The following is a 19,967-nucleotide window of genomic DNA, read 5'->3' on the forward strand; positions in this document are numbered from 1 at the left end:
TTTTTCCTGCTCTTCCTGGCAGCATCCCTTCCTGAAACTGGCCAAGCCATTATCCAGCTTGACACCACTGATTATGGCAGCTAAAGAAGCAATGAAGAGTAACCGTTAACATCATTGCCGTGGCCTCATATTCTTTTTTCCATTTTCTAAAAGAAGTCTTTTAATATATGAAAAGTATTATTCTTTGGGGGTTTAAAGAAATGGTCTGCATAACCTGGAGAAAAAAAAATAAACTACTACTTCCTGAAGACAACCAAGAAAAAATTGCAAAACAGAATGACAACTTTAGGGTCCAAAAGGAATTGTGGACTGAATCACTAGCCTTACGTCTTTGTGCAGAAAGCCCGTCAGGGCCATTTATCATGCTTGAGATTTGCATTTTATTTTTCTGATATCATTATAATAGATCCCATTCATTGTCCCTTTTGGGCTGTTTTCAATACTTGAATGGCAGATTTGAGTTTTTCAGAGTATTTGTTTTATCTGCTAGTCTTCTTTTCTCTCTTCTTCATAGCTTTCTTTTTCCTTGACTTTCTCCTTTTGAATTGCTTTGAGAAGTGTTTCTTATGCCTAAATTGGAGGCAAGTGTGATGGAAATTATGTAGCTCCTTATATTGGCAAAGGAACTCAGTATGGTTTAACTTTGTATAGAAGTTGCAACCAACTATTGTTACATGTAATATTTCAGTTTAGAATTTGAGCTGAAGGGAAGAAAAGTATGTGATTTTTACCTGTTTTTAGCAAATGTGAAAGAGTCAATTTTAGAAATTTCATGGTAGTGAGTTGTTTGGCATTTGTTACATGTATAGAGAGAAGACTAATAATCTATATTTATAACTAAATCATTGAAACAAAAAAAAGAATCCCATTCACTATACATTCTTAGAGGGTTTTTTTTTCCCCTTCCTGTGTCCTCAGACTTTGCTTTAGGACTTTGATCCGCTGCTTTCCTCTTCCCTCTTTTTTCCCCCTTCATTTTGGAAATAAGTTTCTGTATATGTTGTAAGTTTAGCTAGTTTGTTTGTTTTTTAATTAACCCTCTCTCACCCTCCTCCTCCCTCTCCCTTCCCTGGGCAAATAATATAATAACCATTGAATTTTAAATTTTAAAACTTCACTATTTTTTTCCATTTAAAGGTGAAAAATATTTGGAGTTAACAAAGTGAGAGACTTGAACCTTGGTGAGCTCTAAAATAATTAGATAAGATTATATTCATGGAAGAGAAATGTTAGTTACTTAGAGATGCAGCTTCTGACCAGTAAACTGTAGAGATTTGTGATAAACATTGTTCCCAACCCATTATCAGCATTCTACTGTCTGTGAGAACTTAAGTGACAAAGTACTTCTTGGTAAATTCATGGGTCATTTGAGATGTTGAGTTACTTTTGATTTTTTTCAAATAAGTAAATAATATTCATGTAAAGAACTGGAGAAAGAAGGGATAGTGACATGTGCTTGTTAATAGCAACGCTGTTTTTATTTTAAAGATTAGAAAGGTCTGTGGCCTGTAGCACTAATTGTTAGAGCGCCCATCACCTCCCTCCCTCTCCTGTCCTCGCCCTCGCTGGCCATTTCAGTTGTGTGGCTTTTGAAGGCAGCATTTCCCTTCTGACATGGCGAGAGCCACGTGAAAGAAAAATCTGTGGTTTGGTTCTGGCTCTTTATTCCCACCATTCACTCATAATTGACTTCACACCTACTTGCCATCCTGCAATAGTACGAATTGTGAATAAAAATAATTTTGATGTTTTGAAGTGCATTAGGAGAACTGATAGAGTTTTATTTCCTATCATTCCCACCATATTTCTGTTAAGGTATAGGTAGGTATAAGGATAGAAATGGCTGGTGGTGGTTGTTTTTTTTTTTTCTTTAATTGGTAATGTAATGTTGGAAGGTTACACAAAAACAAGTAAAATAATTCATGGAATTTGTATCTAAAGCACTTAATGGTCTCTGTTTTCAGTTTGATTGTTGATTTTATTTTTCTCTGGATTATATTGGCCTTCTATAGCTATTACTAAATTACAGAAAAAGCTGGTTTATCTGGTGGAAAGCTACAGTGTCTCTTGAGTTCCAGATTTGGACATTCTTTGTAAATAGTTGTCTGGATGGATTATAATAAAGAAGATGCTACCAGTGAAATAGAAAACCAACTAAATGACACAAACTGTGACCCTCGTGACCCCTCTGGAAGGCACTTCTATACATCAGTCATAAAGACCATGTGAATTGGATGCAGTGACAGTACCCCGTTTTTTTGCCTGTGACTCAACAAAGATCTCTTCAGTTTATAAAAGCAGTTTGGGTTTGTATTTACAACTTCTCTAATGGTTACCTGCATGTCCATTGCTGGCAACGGACTTTGTCATTAAAACCTGACTCCTAGGTTAAGGGAGCTACACTGTGGTTTATTCTTTACTTACTCGGATAAACTAACTTGTAATAGAAATATACTTTGGTTAATTCTGAACTGTGTCATTTTTGAATAATCTTAATCTTAAAAGCAATACAGAATTGTGATTTATTAATTTTAAATTAAAATGTTCACATCTTGTTGCAAGAAAAATTATATCTGAATCAAGATTCACGGTTTTTTCTTAATAACTTCCTTTCGTATTTACCCTTTTTGTCATTACTTTAGAATGAAAATTCTCATTTAAATCTAAAAATTACCTTAGTAGTCTTCATTTGTTGTTAAGACAATATTACTATAGTATTTATTATATTTCAGACTCTCTGGCAGTCTAAAAGTTTCCTTTTTCTCCTGTTCCTTTTGCTGCTTTTAGGGACAGTTAAATCTGGGAAACCCTGAAAATATTGAATATTTTATCCTACCTAGAATAGTAAAAAACAAGTAGAGTGATTGTGCTGGCATCAGAAACGAAGGCTAACACAACTCTGTCTTTATGTGTTGAGTGCCTGGCACGTAACATAAATTCTCTTTCCCTCAATATATAAATACTAAGCTGCTCAAGATGTATCTAGTTACCACAGTCCTAAATGACCCTGTGCCTTTAATGAGCAATTTGAAACTACCTATGAGTATTTCTTTGTAGGGCTCACATAAATGCATATTTGTTTATATATACTGTATTCTAGTTTGGAGTAATTCTAGATCTGATCAGGCAGTAACTCTAATTAGAACAAAATGGGTGCTTACAAATTTTGCATTAGTTTTTTTAGTTTAAAAATTTTAAAACATACTGAGATTCATATCAAGTGAAATGTCTAAAATCATTATAGAATATAGCTGAAGTCCTGGTTAAACTTCTTTGAGGTTTTTTATAGTGAAATTCATAGTAATATAAAAAGCAGATTGTATTCCGTGTCTCAATTGCTCCCACAATAGAGAAACAGTTAAAATCAGTTTTTCCCCACAGGTGTATGAGTATGTGTAAGAAAGGGAAAAAGAAAATACACACACGGATTTTATTTCTCACTAACACATTGATTGACCACACTGACAAAGACACCGTGGTAAATACTGTGAGGATTACAGAGGAGAACTGAGCACCGGCCTGGCCTTGAGAGAACTGAAGTCTTTCTCACAATTCTAGAATGTTGCCAAATGGAGAGAAAAAATGTATGATAACTTTGTCAAGCATACTTTCATTCTGTGTTAAGCAGAATTAACTTTGAAACTGAACATCTTTGATAGGAATGTCTTGTGGGGGTTTTTTGGGTTTTTTTGTAGCTAGAAATGGAATTAAGTGAAAGTAACTTGTTTTCTGTTTTGTCTTCAAATTTTATATTGACTTATTTTTAATTTAATCCCATTCAATTATTTAATTGTTACATGGACATTAACTGCTGTATTTGATGACCTTGTTCAATAATTTTGTTCTTTCAGGGCTAGAAATAAACTTTTTAATGTTCATTTTCCCTTTTCATAAACTTTAATTCTTTCTTTAGATCAGAGTAGCTTAAAAGAATATATGTAATAGGTTTTCAAAGAACATTCTAGTATTTTTAAGGATGACTATTTTTTAAACGTGTCATGGCACTATGAATGTATTACAGAGCTCCAAATTAGAAAGATTTTCAGAAATCATTGAGTAATAAGCATGAGCCTTCCCTCTTCTAAATCAGGTTCAGAATAAATTTATTCAAAATGAAACGTGCAGTGTTCTAAGGCATCATTTTGTTATACACATTTAATTTGAATGTTGGATATCCTAACATGGAGAACAGATGTATTGCAGAGTTCAGGATGAAAAAACAAAATTGTACGTAAAAAAGTATGAGGATGTAGGCAATGACTGCTTAAAATATATTTGTTACACTATAAAACTGCTTAGTGTTATTCTGACATCTGTATTTCTTTAACTATGGCAAATGCTCAAAACCTTTGTCTAGGAAAAGTTTAAAAATGCCTGGGGGATTGATTTGATTGAAAAGCACTATTTGTAGGAGCTTGATACATGCTTTACTACTATTTTGAAATTTGTGACTTTTTTAAATTAGAGAATTATTTTTTATGCAAATCATTTTTAAACAAGCTTTATCTTTTGAAGAGGAGGAAGAGGAGTAGATCAGTGAAGGGAAAGGTCTTTTTTAAGCCTCATTTTTTTTTAGGTTTTAAGCAAAATAATATGCATAGATAATCTTTAAGGAGTCATAATAAACAGTGCCAATCCTCAGATGTTAGCTTCCTCACTGCAGAGTCCTGCTCCACAGAGGCATCTGCTTTTAACTTTGAACTGGTATTAGCATGCATTAATTTTCTGATTTCTAAATTATATACTTATACTGGCATTTTTTGATATTTCTATGTTTTACTTTCTCTAGAAGCTTCCTAGTGTTACAGTCTAGAATTTGATTACCATGCCATTTTCCCATTTTTACTCTCTCTACTCTCCCAATTAAGAAGGGTGGCAAAATTTGATTAGTGGTCAGTTTTTAACCCAATACTATGTGGGAGTGTTGATCATTTGAGTAATTTATTATCACTGTATGTCATTTCTTGTTCAACTGTTTGCTTTTCTTATTGTCAATCTTGTCTTTTCGTTTCCTTTGAAAGTTTCTATGTTCCCATCACTAAATTTTTCCATACTCATCGCAAAAGCCCTCTTAAGGCTGTTTTCTATGCAATTAAATGTCTCGGATAAGGACTGTTCCTTTTTCTGATTAGGGCTTCAGTTTGGGCTCTTGCTCTCCAGGCCTTCTGCCCTCCGGCATCTGAGACTCTTTCACTTTTCGACTGAATTTAGATTTTTTGTTTCCTCTTGCTTGGTTTGTTCTTCATTTTGGAGAAGTAGATCTTTCATTACTGTCCTGAGGAAGGGTGCATATGGGTTAAGATTTTTAAGACCTTGCATGTCTGAAAATGTCTCAGATTTAATCTATAATACAGGATTTTAGGTTGGAAATCAACTTCCTTGAGAATTTTGAAGTCCCTACTTTATCTGTAAAACCTGCCATTTCTGATAACATCTTTTTATATAACTCGTTTTTCTGCCTCTCTGGAGTTTTTGTCCTGAAAATTTATCTTGAAACCTTGGAGAGGGTCTATATGTTTAGCTTTTGGCGGGCCTTGTTGATAAAGACTAATTTCCTTCAGTTCCGGTGAATTCTTATATTATTTCTTTAATAACTGCCACATTTTCTCTGTGTTATTTCCTTCTGGCATTCCAGCATTAATCTCCTGTTTTTCTTATCTTTCTCTCCTGCTTTCTATCCCTTTGCCCTCTGTTTTTAACTTTCTGGGAGAATTTCCTTGATTTTATCTCTGACCCTTTTTTGAGCATATATCACCTGTCGCTTCTTGTTTTAATTTTTTTTCACCCCCACACTGTGCTGCTTGTGAGATTTTTTTTTAGTTCTCCAAGGAGGGCTGATCCTGGGGCCAGGGCAATAAAAACACCAAGTTCTAACCACTAGCGGGCCAGGGAGCTCCCTCCTGTTTTTAATTTCCAAAAGGTCATTCTTCCTTTCTGATCTTTTTATAGGTTTCTGGTCTTGTTTCATAAATCCAGTATCCTCCCCTGGTGTATTAAAGAGTTTTTCCTTACCTCAGGTTGCCGTAACAGAATATATACTGAGTGGCTTCAACAGCAGAAATTTATTTCTCACAGTCCCAGAGACTTGAAAGTTGAAGATCAAGATGCTGGCAAAGTAAGTTTCATTGTGAGGCTTTTTGCCCTGTAGGTGGCCATCATTTTGCTGTGTGCTCCCTGAACCCCATTCTGTACACTTGGAAAGAGCAGTCTCTCTTCTTACAAGAACACTAATCTCATCATAAGATCTCACCCTCATGACCTCATCTAGCTTTAGTGACCTCCCAAAGACCTCCATCTCCAAATTTCAATACAGTAAAGGCTAAGGCTTCAGTATATGAATTCAGGGGCAGACACAAATATTCAAGCTAGAAAAAGTCTTTTTTTTTTTAGAGTTTTTGTTTTTTTTTTTTTTTTTAGTTATTTCTGGTATTATTTACTCTTAAGTATAACACTGTCTGGAACTGCACTAAACATTTCACACTGATTTTTCTTAATTCTCAGTGGGACTCTCGGTGCTGCCCACTGCTCATTCATTTCACTCCTAGGTCTTTTTTTTTTTTTTTTCCGTTTGTCTTTTTCACTCCAAACTGTCTCTCACCTGACTCCCAACCCTTTTATCTCAACACTTAACTTCTCCCTTACAGCCAAAATTCTGTGGGTTTTTGTCTTTGTCTTCCTTTTGGTCTCAGTGAAAGATGTTTTTCCTCTTGGCGACCAGCCTCACCAGGGACCCATTGTCTGTATTCTGCCACCCTCTAGGTCTCCAAGCCACTTTGATCCTAACTCTACTGTGCCTCTTACCTGTCCTTCTGTCTAACCCTCAGCAGAAAAAGGCATGCTGGAAAGAGGAGACCAGACTTGCTGTTTCTCTTCATTATCATGTTGCATCTACCATCAGCATGTCTTTGAAACTACCCTTACCAGTATCTCAGAATCACTGAATTTCCTATATTCTCAAAACATCAAAAAGATGACTTTCCTCGACAGGTAACTAATATGCTTACTGGTGTATTTGAGGATTTCCATGATTCCACTCATTATCAGTCTTCCTTTGTACAAGTAGGGGACTTTCATTCATCGATTTTTAAAAATGCTGTGACCAGATACTTACTTGAGGCTAAGGTTCAGAATGTGATGTAGGTGTAGCTTTGGTAAGCTTTTAATCAGTAGGATTATGTTTTCGACACTGAATATAAAATATGCAAACAGCTCTTGGTAAACTTTGTAATTGTGAAGGAAGAGTGATGAGGATAAAAAGAGAAATTTCTTAAAAATTTCTTCAGAACTTAGTTTGCAGTGTACATTTGAGTAATGGATTTGCCTTGCTGATAATTTTTAGCCCTGAAATATGTTTCTGTTCTTGAGCATATTAACATGGGCACCTAGAGGAGAAAGACTTATCTAGGAATGTGCAGAGTGATAGAGGAAAGCCAGCTCAGCCTTAAAAATGGCATAAATTCTTAGTCAGAAATTAAGAGTTGATGAGTACCTCTTTTTTTTCTTTAAGAGATTTATATAGCCTGTCACCGTGATTATAACATTTTAACCTATGCATCTTAGTTTTTGGTTAGAGGAAAAGACTAAAAAGATTGTCTTTATAGAAAACAGAATATGTTCAGTATATATTGGTAGCCTTTGTATAAATTTGTAACCCAAGAAGTTGATTATTTTGAAAGGAACAACACTCATGTGGATGTATAATTTCTGGTATACTTGTTTAAAAGAGATCTCATTATTTTTTATCCACAGATCCCAGTGTATGTTCTGTAACAGGTGAAAAAATTTACCCTTGTGCTGCACCCCCCTTTTTAACAATCAAAATGGAGTAACACTACCACATACATTTTGTCTTTCATTTTTAGATCTGTAGATACATAGTGTTGCTATGAATGCATTGCCCAAAAAAATGTTTTTCTCAATTTTTTAACTAGTTTACCCTGACTTCTCCTTTATTTAAAAACAGAAGTGCACCATTTTCAAAAACTATTTGATCTGGGCCATAAGATTAAAGAATGTCTAACAGTACAATCTGATTCTGATTAATGTATTGTCTTTAAAATCTTTAAGGAGTTTTGTGGTTGAAGCTAGAAGACATCTTAATCACATTCAGTATTCCTTATTCTTTAGGATACTATAAATTTTGCTGCTAGTAACTTTGTTGAAGAGCTTTGTTTTTCAATAAACTCTAAAAAAAAACTTTAACCATTTGACTTTTTACTATAGACATTGCTACAATTTTCATTACACTCTTGATGATATGAAAAGTATGTAATGTTTTGCCTTTTGTTTTGTTCATCTGTAGGTCTTTTGGGGTATGTTCGAAAACTAAGACATCATTGAAAAATAAATTTAGGCCATGGGCTGTTGGGTGCTACATGGATCAGCCAATTTCATATAACTTGTGTTGTCAGCCAATCAAATATTAATACTTTTCTGCTTCCTTTCGTATATGCTTATTTTACTACTGATATTCCCCACTGTGTGTCCTGTTTCAATATTTATTTTAATTATAAAGCACAGGTGACCCTAGTCTTGACACAAATCTAAGTACTTGAGTATTTCTTGCTGCACATTTCTTCATCCATCACTGAGCACTGTAAAACAGAGCTTTATTAAAGCTTTTTTAAAATTGGTTTCATTATACAGTTATTTGTTCGGGAGTTTCTTCTAAATAAAAATAAAACTGGAGTGTATAATTTAAAATTTTACTGCCAGTGGGAGAACCAGTTATGCTTTTAATTAGTAACCATATTAGTAGACTGTGTACTAAAAATGCTACTATGAAGTGATAGTTTTTATTTGTTTTGGGTGATAAAAGTGCTTATTACATCATACGGATTTTTATTTTTAGGGTCAAATGAGTTAATTTCACATAAAATGCTTGGAATGTGCTTGGCATATATTAAGCATTCAATAAGTGTGATCTATCACTTTTTAAAACCATACTCATTGGACAGTCCTTTATGATAATGCAGTAGCAGGTAGGGGGCTAATGAACTGAGAATGCTGCCCAGAGCCATCTGCCATTTCCCCGTACTTCATCTTTTGAGAAATGTATGCATAATACATCTTCAGGAAATTACATTGCAAATATGTGAAGACAGCCCCAGTACATCATTGTTTGGATACCATGAAATTGCATATCTTCAGTTCAGTCGCTCAGTCGTGTCCGACTGTGACTCCATGAATCGCAGCATGCCAGGCCTCCCTGTCTATCACCATCTCCCGGAGTTCACTCAGACTCACATCCATTGAGTCCGTGATGGCATCCAGGCATCTCATCCTCTGTCGTCCCCTTCTCCTCCTGCCCCCAATCCCTCCCAGCATCAGCGTCTTTTCCAATGAGTCAACTCTTCACATCAGGTGGCCAAAGTACTGGAGTTTCAGCTTTAGCATCATTCCTTCCAAAGAAATCCCAGGGCTGATCTTCAGAATGGACTGGTTGGATCTCCTTGCAGTCCAAGGGACTCTCAAGAGTCTTCTCCAACACCACAGTTCAAAAGCATCAATTCTTCGGTGCTCAGCTTTCTTCACAGTCCAGCTCTCACATCCATACATGACCACTGGAAAAACCATAGCCTTGACTAGATGGACCTTAGTCGGCAAAGTAATGTCTCTGCTTTTGAATATGCTATCTAGGTTGGTCATAACTTTTCTTCCAAGGAGTAAGCATCTTTTAATTTCATGACTGCAGTCACCATCTGCAGTGATTTTGGAGCCCCCCAAAATAAAGTCTGACACTGTTTCCACTGTTTCCCCATCTATTTCCCATGAAGTGATGGGACTAGATCTTCATTTTCTGAATGTTGGGCTTTAAGCCAACTTTTTCACTCTCCTCTTTCACTTTCATCAAGAGGCTTTTCAGTTCCTCTTCACTTTCTGCCATAAGGGTGGTGTCATCTGCATATCTGAGGTTATTGATATTTCTCCTGGCAGTCTTGATGCCAGCTTGTGTTTCTTCTAATCCAGCGTTTCTCATGATGTACTTGCATATAAGTTAAATAATCAGGATGACAGTATACAGCCCTGACGTACTCCTTTCCCTATTTGGAACCAGTCTTCTGTTCCATGTCCAGTTCTAACTGTTGCTTCCTGACCTGCATACAGATTTCTCAAGAGGCAGGTTAGGTGGTCTGGTATTCCCATCTCAGAATTTTCTAGTTTATTGTGATCCACACAGTCAAAGGCTTTGGCATAGTCAATAAAGCAGAAATAGATATTTTTCTGGAACTCTCTTGCTTTTTCCATGATCCAGTGGATGTTGGCAATTTGATCTCTGGTTCCTCTGCCTTTTCTAAAACCAGCTTGAACATCAGGGAGTTCATGGTTCACGTATTGCTGAAGCCTGGCTTGGAGAATTTTGAGCATTACTTTACTAGCATGTGAGATGAGTGTAATTGTGTGGTAGTTTGAGCATTCTTTGGCATTGCCTTTCTTTGGGATTGGAATGAAAACTGACCTTTTCCAGTCCTGTGGCCACTGCTGAGTTTTCCAAATTTGCTGGCATATTGAGTGCAGCACTTTCACAGCATCATCTTTCAGGATTTGAAACAGCTCAATTGGAATTCCATCACCCCCACTAGCTTTGTTCATAGTGATGCTTTCTAAGGCCCACTTGACTTCACATTCCAAGATGTCTGGCATTGCCCAACTTGCAATATGACACACTCTGTTTTATAGGTTGTATAATCATTTTCCTGAAAGGGGTTTTTTAAAGAAAAAACATACTTTGGAAATTGGTTTATATATAGCTATTATAGTAAGTTTTCCTATAAGTAACAGGTACCCAAGAGTGAATGAACAAGCATTAAGTCACACAAAAAAAGTCCACTTGTGGTTTGGGTTTCATGGAGTTCAGCAATGCCATCAGGTACTTGGACTTTGTCCTTATTTTGACTCTACCTTCTTTGCATGTAGGCCTGTATCCTTATGCCTGGCCACTCAGATGCAAAATGGTTGCTCCACCTCCGGTTTCACGTCAGGCAGGAAGAAGAAACATGGGCAGAAGGCAAGGGGAAAGCAGGAAGTAGTGTCTATGTCAGTCAAGTACATGTCCCAGAAACCCTTAGCTTCTATCTCATTGGCCATAACTGTTATTTGGCATCTCCTAGCTGCAAGAGATTCTGGGGAAGAGTGTTTTAAGAAGCTATTGCTTCCCAGACAAATCAGACTTGATAATGAAAATGGGTGTACACAGCAGTAGCCGCCATAGCTTGCATGTGAAAAGCATGATTGCAGTTTTTTATAACTCTTCTCCTTAGTCTGTGCATGATGCTGTAATGGAGTATCATATACCGAGTGGCTTATAAACTGTTCTGCAGGCTGGAAGTCTGAGATCAAGGTGCCAAAGATTTGGTATCTGGTGAGGTCCCTCTTCCTAATTTATAGCTTTGCTTCTCACTATGTCCTCTCATGGTGGAAGAGGCAAAGGTACTCCTCGGGGTCTCTCTTACAAGGGCACCCTCATGACCTAATCATCTCCCAAAGGCCCCACCTCTTCATACAGTCATATTGGGGATTGTCTCAACCTATGAATTTTAGGGGAGACAAAAACATTCAATGTATGGCATCCCCTTTCACATCTTTGTCTCCATTGATACTATATAACTCATTTTCAGAAGAGAATTACCCAGCTGGAATTTCAGCCTTTCCCATCAACTCCTAGGGAGTTAACTTGAAACAACTTTCAGCTCAGTAGGCCTTACTTCAGCTGTATAGATAGCTGATTTTCTAAAAAATTTATTTGGCTGTGTCACGTCTTTGTTGGCTCATGTGGGATCTTTCATTGCAGTGCCCAGTTTCTCTAGTTGTGGTGCGTGAGCTCAGTAGTTGTGGCATGAGGGATCTTAGATCTCCAATCGGGGTAAAACCTGTTTCTTCTGCATTGCAAGGCAGATTCTTAATCACTGAACCACTGGAGAAGTCCTTGCATACATGCCAAGTAGCTTTAGCCATGTCCGACTCTGTTACCCCATGGACTATAGCCCAGCAGGCTCCTCCATCCATGGGATTCTCCATGCAAGAATGCTGGAGTGGGTTATCAGGCCCTCCTCCAGGGATCAATCTTCCAGACCCAGGGATCAAACCCAAATCTCATTATGTTTCCTGCATTGGGAGGCTGGTTCTTTACCACTAGCGCCACCCGGGAAGCCCCTGGATAGCTGATTTTGAAGGAACCTAATTGTTTACATTGTAGGTGGATTCTTTACCTGGTTGTCATTGCCTACTCCAGGGGATTTTCCCAACCCAGGGATTGAACCAGTGTCTCTTGCATTGGCAGGCAAATTCTTTTATCACTGCACCTTGTAACCCTATTGTTTACATAGCTTATGAGAACTTAAATGAAATTTAAATATAGATGCATTGTTACATATTTAGTTATACATCAGTCAGAAAAGACCACAAGTAGCTGCTATGAATTCTTTATGGAGTGACCGGTTTAGCTTAGCTGAGGCAAGGCAGCCATCCAGAGCAGGAGCAGAAATGACCCACTTGCCCAAAGTAAATGGCTTCCATGGTTTTGCCTTGCCCTTGAGTTTGCTCTAAAGGGCATTGCTGCCACTGTTGGTCTCAAAGATAGATGATGCTGAGCATAAAAAACCAGATTCTTGCCACTGCCATGTGATACTCAGGGTTGGGAAGGTCTGCTGGAAGAGGAAATGGCAACCCATTCTAGTATTCTTGCCTGGAGTATCCCATAGACAGAAGAGCCTGGTGGGCTATAGTCCACCAAGGGTCAGAAAGAGTTAGACATGATGGGGTGACTGACCACTCAGGTTTACACTGTTCTGTAAGAATTATATATAACAATCTGACTGTTCAGAAGCACGGACTCTTTCGGTTCTTGAATCAAACTCAGTATCTGCAAAGTCACATTCTCGTGGGGAGAGGATGTCATGGCATCACTTTACATTGTTTAATGTTAAGTTTTAAGCAGCTTTTCCCACTCTCCTTAACCCTCATCAAAAGGCTCTTAGTCCCTCTTTGCTTTCTTCCATTAGAGTGGTGTCATCAGCATATCTGAAGTTGTTGATATTTCTCCCTGCAATCTTGATTCCAGCTTGTAGCTCATCTAGCCCGGCATTTCGTATGATGTACTCTGCATACAAGTTAAATAAACAGGCTGAGAGATGCACAGCCTTGTATTCCTTTCCCAATTTTGAACCATTCGTTCCATGTAAGGTTCTAATTGATGCTTCTTGACCCGCATACAGGTTTCTCAGGAGACAGGTAAGATGGTCTGGTATGCCCATCTCTAAGAATTTTCCAGTTTGTTGTGAACCACACAGTCAAAGACTTTTGCATAATCAATGAGACAGAAATAGGTGTTTTTCTGGAATTCCCTCGCTTTCTCTGTGATCCAGTGAATGTTGGCAATTTGATCTCTGGTTCCTCTTTTTTAAATCCAGCTTATACATCTGGAAATTCTCGATTCAGGTACTGCTGAAGTGTAGCTTGAAGGATTTTGAGCATAACCTTACTAGCATGGGAAGTGAACACAACTCTGTGGTAGTTTGAACTTCTTTGCACTGCCCTTCTTTGGAGTTGGGGAGTCCTGTGGCCACTGCCGGGTTTTCAAAATTTGCTGACATAGCTAGTGCAGCACTTTAACACCATCATCTTTTAGGATTTTAAATAGCTCAGCTGGAATTCCATCACCTCCACTAGATTTATTGGTGGTAATGCTTCCTAAGCCACTTGACTTCACACTCCAGGATGTCTGGCTCTAGTGAGTGACCACACCATTCTAGTTATCTGGGCCTTAAGGACTTCGTATAGTTGTTCTGTGTATTCTTGCCACCTGTCTGTGCATTACATCTAGATACAAAGGAGTACGTCAGGCTGTATATTGTCACCCTGCTTATTTAACTTATATGCAAGTACATCATGAGAAACGCTCGACTGGAGGAAACACAAGCTGGAATCAAGATTGCCAGGAGAAATATCAATAACCTCAGATATGCAGATGACACCACCCTTATGGCAGAAAGTGAAGAGGAACTGAAAAGCCTCTTGATGAAAGTGAAAGAGGAGAGTGAAAAAGTTGGCTTAAAGCCCAACATTCAGAAAATGAAGATCTAGTCCCATCACTTCATGGGAAATAGATGGGGAAACAGTGGAAACAGTGTCAGACTTTATTTTGGGGGGCTCCAAAATCACTGCAGATGGTGACTGCAGTCATGAAATTAAAAGATGCTTACTCCTTGGAAGAAAAGTTATGACCAACCTAGATAGCATATTCAAAAGCAGAGACATTACTTTGCCGACTAAGGTCCATCTAGTCAAGGCTATGGTTTTTCCAGTGGTCATGTATGGATGTGAGAGCTGGACTGTGAAGAAAGCTGAGCACCGAAGAATTGATGCTTTTGAACTGTGGTGTTGGAGAAGACTCTTGAGAGTCCCTTGGACTGCAAGGAGATCCAACCAGTCCATTCTGAAGATCAGCCCTGGGATTTCTTTGGAAGGAATGATGCTAAAGCTGAAACTCCAGTACTTTGGCCACCTGATGTGAAGAGTTGACTCATTGGAAAAGACTGATGCTGGGAGGGATTGGGGGCAGGAGGAGAAGGTGACGGCCGAGGATGAGATGCCTGGATGCCATCACTGACTCGATGGTCGTGAATCTGAGTGAACTCCGGGAGATGGTGATGGACAGGGAGACCTGGCACGCTGCGATTCATGGAGTCGCAAAGAGTCGGACACGACTGAACGACTAAACTGAACTGAACAGTTATGTAGACCAAGCAGTTTTTGAAGGGTGCAAAGAACATTTATTTTTGTACCTTCTCCTCCAATCCATTTCATGGGGCTAGTTCTTCCCTTTTCTCTGGATGAAATTTAGAACAAAGTCTCAGGCAGTTTTACCAGCAAGTTCTTAGAGTAGTCAAGGAAAAATAACTCCAGTCCTGCACAAACTATTTCAGGATATAGAAAACACCCCTCAAATTCTCTTTCGAGGATAGCATAAAACGTGATACGAAAAAACTATGTGAAACTTACAAGGCAGTCTCATTCATGAAAAACCAAATCTAGCAATGTATGCAAAAGGTAGTACATTCCAATCGAATTATGCACGGTTAGGTTTATTGCACAGACTTACTAAACACCTGTAGTCAGTCACTGGTGCTGGCTGGGGCTATAGCGGTGAATAAGCCCAGGCTCTTCCCTCCTGGCGGAGTGTTCTCAACCGAAGAGAGGCAAAGCAGGTATTACAGAGGCACATAGCGATGCCAAGAGGAAAGATCACCATCGAAAAACCAGGGAAGAAAAACCTAGGCCAGGCTTCACAGTGCATCCAGAGCAGCAACGTGTCTTTCGCTTTTGGCCAAAGGGAGGCTAGTGAAGAGAGAGGTCGCATAGTAGCTGTGGTCTGTCTTAGCCCCTTGGCAGCTGTGGTTTGCCAAGCCCTCACAAACTTGAGAGCAGTATGTAAAGAAGCCTCACACCCGGTCTGACGTTCAGATCCCGGTTTCTACAACCCTCCTGCGCTAGAAAGGAGGTGCCGGGGCGGGACCAAACGCAGACGTCCCCGGCGGGCCGGGGAGCGTGCGCCGCCCTCCCTCGCTCCCCGCCCTCTACACACGGCTCGGGCGGGGCCGAGGCGGAAGAGCACTGAAGGAGGTGACGGTGTAAGTGAGCGCCGGCGTCGCGGCCGCGGAGCCAGAGGAAGCTCGGCGGCGGTGGCTGCTGTGAGCAGGCCGAATTCCTGCTGGCTGACGAGGCTTCCTCTAAAGCTGGCGAAGGCGGGGCCGCAGTCCGAGCTGCCGCAGTATCTGGACCCACGACGGGGCAGGTGCCGGCAGCGAGGGACGTAGGTAAGCGGGAACCTGGGTGTCAAATCCGGCGAATGACTGGCGGACCGAGCTGGCTGGCTGGCCGTTCCCGCGTCAGTGCGCGCCAGCTCAGCACCCCGGCCTGGAGGCCTGCTGCGCTGCTCTTCCCCTACCACCGAACCAGAGGCAGTGGATTTCTCCCCCGCGCCTCTGTGCCTTTCTGGGCGCGGGGAAGGAGCTCGTCCCGAGGGACCAGTGTCCTCCGCTCCTCACCAGTTCGAGCTGGAAGAGGCAGAAGCGGAGAGGGCTAGCGCCCCCGGCCACTCCTCCTGAAGCCGGGGGAAGCTTTGAGAGGAATTGCTGCTGGTTAGCAGCAGCAGGAGCAGAGGTCCTCCAGCTCCTGCTGTCCTGGGTTTTGTTCGGACAACTTTGCTTCCGTCATACGTTTGGTTCCATCCTTCACACTCCTGGGACCCGGTTCTAGTGAACGGGTATGGCACAACTGAATATTTGGATGGTCGGAAGCCTGTTTTCCCGCTGTATGACCGCTCTTGGTCATACAAGAGTGACCACTCTTTTGCGGAGGAGGGATGCAGCGAGGATGTCAGAGGTATGGGTTTTGGACTTAGTCAGAAGAACTGAGTTGAAATTCTGGCCTGCCATTTGGTAATGGCGTTAATCTGGTGTAGACATTTTTAACCCATGTAACATATAACCCATTTAACATGTAACATTTTAACCCATGTAAAATGGAACTTTCTTTTATCTATATAAATTAGTTTGGAGAATTAGATGAAATGAAGAAAGCCGAATGTTAAGCATAAAATATTTGGGGAATCAAGATAAACTTGGCTTAAGAATAGCCAGGACACTTAATGATAGGTTCTTAATTATGTCTTTTACCCAGAATAACTACGCTTGGTGTGGGGAAGGGTGCCAGAGGAGATACTAGGATCTTGTGTGTTAAAACCTGACTGTAGTCTCTGCTTTGGGTTGGGCAGCATTAAAAAGAAATCAATTTCTTCTAGTCACCCAGACTTCTCATGCTTATTGATTACACATTATTAGTATATGAGGGATGACCTGGATCAGTTTCGCTCCTTTCTCAGTATAGTTAGTGGGTCCTTTTTAGGAAAAAAAGCTGGGAAGGGCTTCATTCACACCTTGGCCCACTCTAGAAGGAATTCTTTGCACGTTTCCGAGGACTTCTCCCTCTGCCTCTCAAACATTTCATGTTAATTAAAAATGTTCAGAGAATAAATACAGGAACTTGAATCCTTTGAATGCCCGGACATTACAGTTCCAAGTAAACATGAGGAGAGACCTTTCTCTGTGTTGGTAAGAGAAGTGTCCCCACTTTGAAGTTTAGTAGCGCCTAAGTTAGAGAACGGAGAGGGCAATGGCACCCCACTCCAGTACTCTTGCCTGGAAAATCCCATGGACGGAGGAGCCTGGTAGGCTGCAGTCCATGGGGTCGCTAAGAGTCGGACACGGCTGAGTGACTTCACTTTCGCTTTTCACTTTCATGCATTGGAGAAGGAAATGGCAACCCACTCTAGTGTTCTTGCCTGGAGAATCCCAGGGACTGGGGAGCCTGGTAGGCTGCCATCTTTGGGGTCACACAGAGTTGGACACGACTGAAGTGACTTAGCAGCAGCAGCAGCAAGTTAGAGGTTTGGGGTGGAGAGAAGGGAGATGGAATTAGTGACTTGAATGAGCAGCACCTGTTCTTACAATTGCTTTGTCTCACAAATTAAGGATACTTGCCTTTCCTTAGTGGTGCATGATATGCTCAGTGGAGCATGATGAAGTGTAATCTTCCCTTCCTATGAACACAGGATTGTCAGTTTGGGATTTTAAGTCATGGATACGGAAGGAACCTTGAGGGTCATCTAATCCAGTGGCTCAAAATCTGCAGGACGTCAGAATCAGATGGGGAATTAAAACCCCTGATGCCCAGTCACTACCTTAATAGATCTGAAATGGGACCCTGATGTTTGTGATTTTTCAAAAGCCTTTCAGGTGATATTCATAGTTTGAAAATACAGATGTAGATCATAGTTTATAAACAGGCTCAGAGAGGTAAAGTGCCATGCTCAATTTGTTGCCTATGCCTCTTTAATTTTTTCATGTTTCTCTTCCACTCCTTAACAGATAACCTTACTCAAATCAATAGTACTGTTTCAGGTTTTCTAGTGCTGAGAGCACAGAAGTGGAAAAAAATGTCATTTGTTAGTAGTTTGGGACTTCCTGGTGGCTCTGAGGGTAGAGGGTCTGCCTGCAATGTGGGAGACCCAGGTTTGATCCCTGGGTCAGGAAGATCCCCTGGAGAAGGAAATGGCAACCCACTCCAGTATCCTTGCCTGGGGAATCCCATGAACAGAGGAGCCTGGCAGGCTACAGTCCACCGGGTCGCAAAGTCGGACATGACTGAGCGACTTCACTGTGTAGTTAGACTGCTTAATGCTCTTTAATGAAAATAACAGATTTTACACTAAAATGTTTTTACTAAATATTGCTTAGGGTTTTTGTTTTTGGTAGAGTTATATAAAGGTCATGTCATTTTAAAAATCAGTTTTTTAGACTTTTATGCCAGGCCTTCATAAACAGTGGAAAAATTCCAATTTAGAAAAATGTTGCTTTTGTTCTGGCTTGTCAAGAACCCATGGTTACTGTCCACAGGTGTCCTCCCACCCTCTCCTTCATCCTGGTACACGTGACCTCTTTGCATCACTAGCCAGCTTCCTATGGAATTCAATTTGAGAACTGTTAGAGAAGCCCTGTCGGAGAAGGCAATGGCACCCCACTCCAGTTCTCTTGCCTGGAAAATTCCATGGGGTCGTGAAGAGTTGGACACGACTGAGCGACTTCACTTTCACTTTTCACTTTCATGTATTGGAGAAGGAAATGGCAACCCACTCCAGTGTTCTTGCCTGGAGAATCCCAGGGACAGGGGAGCCTGGTGGGCTGCCGTTTATGGGGTCGCACAGAGTCGGACACGACTGAAGTGACTTAGCAGCAGCAGAGAAGCCCCGTAACGTCTCTAATTGCCTTAAAAGCACCTGATTTAACTAGAGGTTCTCAGGATTGCCTTAAGCTGGTCCTTGAATTTTAGTCCCTTTTTCTTTTTTGATTAATTATACTGTACCACTGATTCAAAGAATTTGATAAATGTCTAGAAAGGATCAGCTGATGGGGAAATAACGGTGCTTTATATGTATTTTTCTTGTTATAGTGAAAATGTGACTTTTGCTGGGGGAGGGGGAGTGATATTTTCAGGATTCTTAATAGATTATTAGGCATAATAATTATTATTAGATTTGAACATTCTCTTGGGGAGATATATTCATTATCAAATTATTCTTTGATAAAATAAGAATCACTGAAGCAATGAAAAGGCTATATTAATAGATTCAGAAATGGATCGTATGTCAGAAATCTAAAGGAAGACGCTGAATCATTTTCTTTCTAAAAATGACCCTATTATAGCATGTTAACTTCCTATAACCAGATGACACAGGGCATTCTGGATTCACTGATTCAAAAAGTCATGTTAACAAGTAATTTATACTTTCAGAATTTAGAGAGATGTATGGTATGGGTCTAAGATGAAAAACTGAGTTGCTAAGTCTTTAAATTTTAAAATTTTGTGTCTGAAATTCCTTAATTCTGAAGCCTAAAAATTGTTGAATTTCAGATTCTAATGGAGTACACTTTCCAAGTAGAGGTATTTAGAAAGGATAAATGCAAACCCCAGGGTTCACAGTTTTAATATAAACTAGTGTTACAGATTTAACATAGAAGCAAAGGCAGGGATGGGATAGTGACAACTTGAAGACCCTCTGAGAAGTGGAGTTTGGAAGTCACTTGTTGGTCCTTGAGGCAGTCTGCTCTGTAAGGACTTAAGACCAAAATTGGATATGTGACTTAATCCACTTTATATCTGGTGGCTGAATTGCCTGTCACCAGGAGGTGCCATAAATGTACAAATCTTCAATTTTCAGTCTTGATGTTTTTATGATTCATTCATGTCCTGTGATGCCAGTGGGCAGTATTTTTTTAATTTTTGTTTTGTTTTTAATCTTATTTCCTACTATAAGCCATTCATTCTGGGACTTCCCTGGTGGTCTGGTGGATCATGCTCCACCTTCCAATACAGGGAACAGGATCCCTGGTTGAGGAGCTAAGATTCCC

At 40.0% G+C, this 19,967-nt stretch overlaps 2 protein-coding genes and 1 long non-coding RNA gene across 5 annotated transcripts in view; 2 read left to right on the forward strand and 1 right to left on the reverse strand.

The window, feature by feature from the left end:
* PAK2 (p21 (RAC1) activated kinase 2) overlaps nucleotides 1–3,878 on the forward strand; it is an 83,015-nt gene extending 79,137 nt beyond the window's left edge. The window contains exon 15 of the mRNA XM_018046304.1: nucleotides 23–3,878. Within this exon, the coding sequence (XP_017901793.1) occupies nucleotides 23–109 (87 nt within the window). The 3' untranslated portion in view covers nucleotides 110–3,878. The remainder of the gene's footprint in view (nucleotides 1–22) is intronic.
* LOC108635601 lies at nucleotides 1,857–15,545 on the reverse strand. Its single transcript, XR_001917880.1, has 2 exons — nucleotides 15,101–15,545; nucleotides 1,857–6,107 (listed from the first exon to the last, which is right to left on the reverse strand). It is a non-coding gene; the product is annotated as an uncharacterized LOC108635601 (long non-coding RNA).
* The window catches only part of SENP5 (SUMO1/sentrin specific peptidase 5), a 48,625-nt gene continuing 44,291 nt past the window's right edge, over nucleotides 15,634–19,967 (forward strand). For all 3 annotated transcript variants that reach the window (XM_013963585.2, XM_005675076.3, XM_013963575.2), the window contains exon 1: nucleotides 15,634–15,815. The gene's annotated coding sequence lies outside the window, so the exon portion shown is untranslated. The remainder of the gene's footprint in view (nucleotides 15,816–19,967) is intronic.

Source organism: Capra hircus, chromosome 1 (genome assembly GCF_001704415.2).
Source record: "Capra hircus breed San Clemente chromosome 1, ASM170441v1, whole genome shotgun sequence".
NCBI lineage: Eukaryota > Metazoa > Chordata > Mammalia > Artiodactyla > Bovidae > Capra > Capra hircus.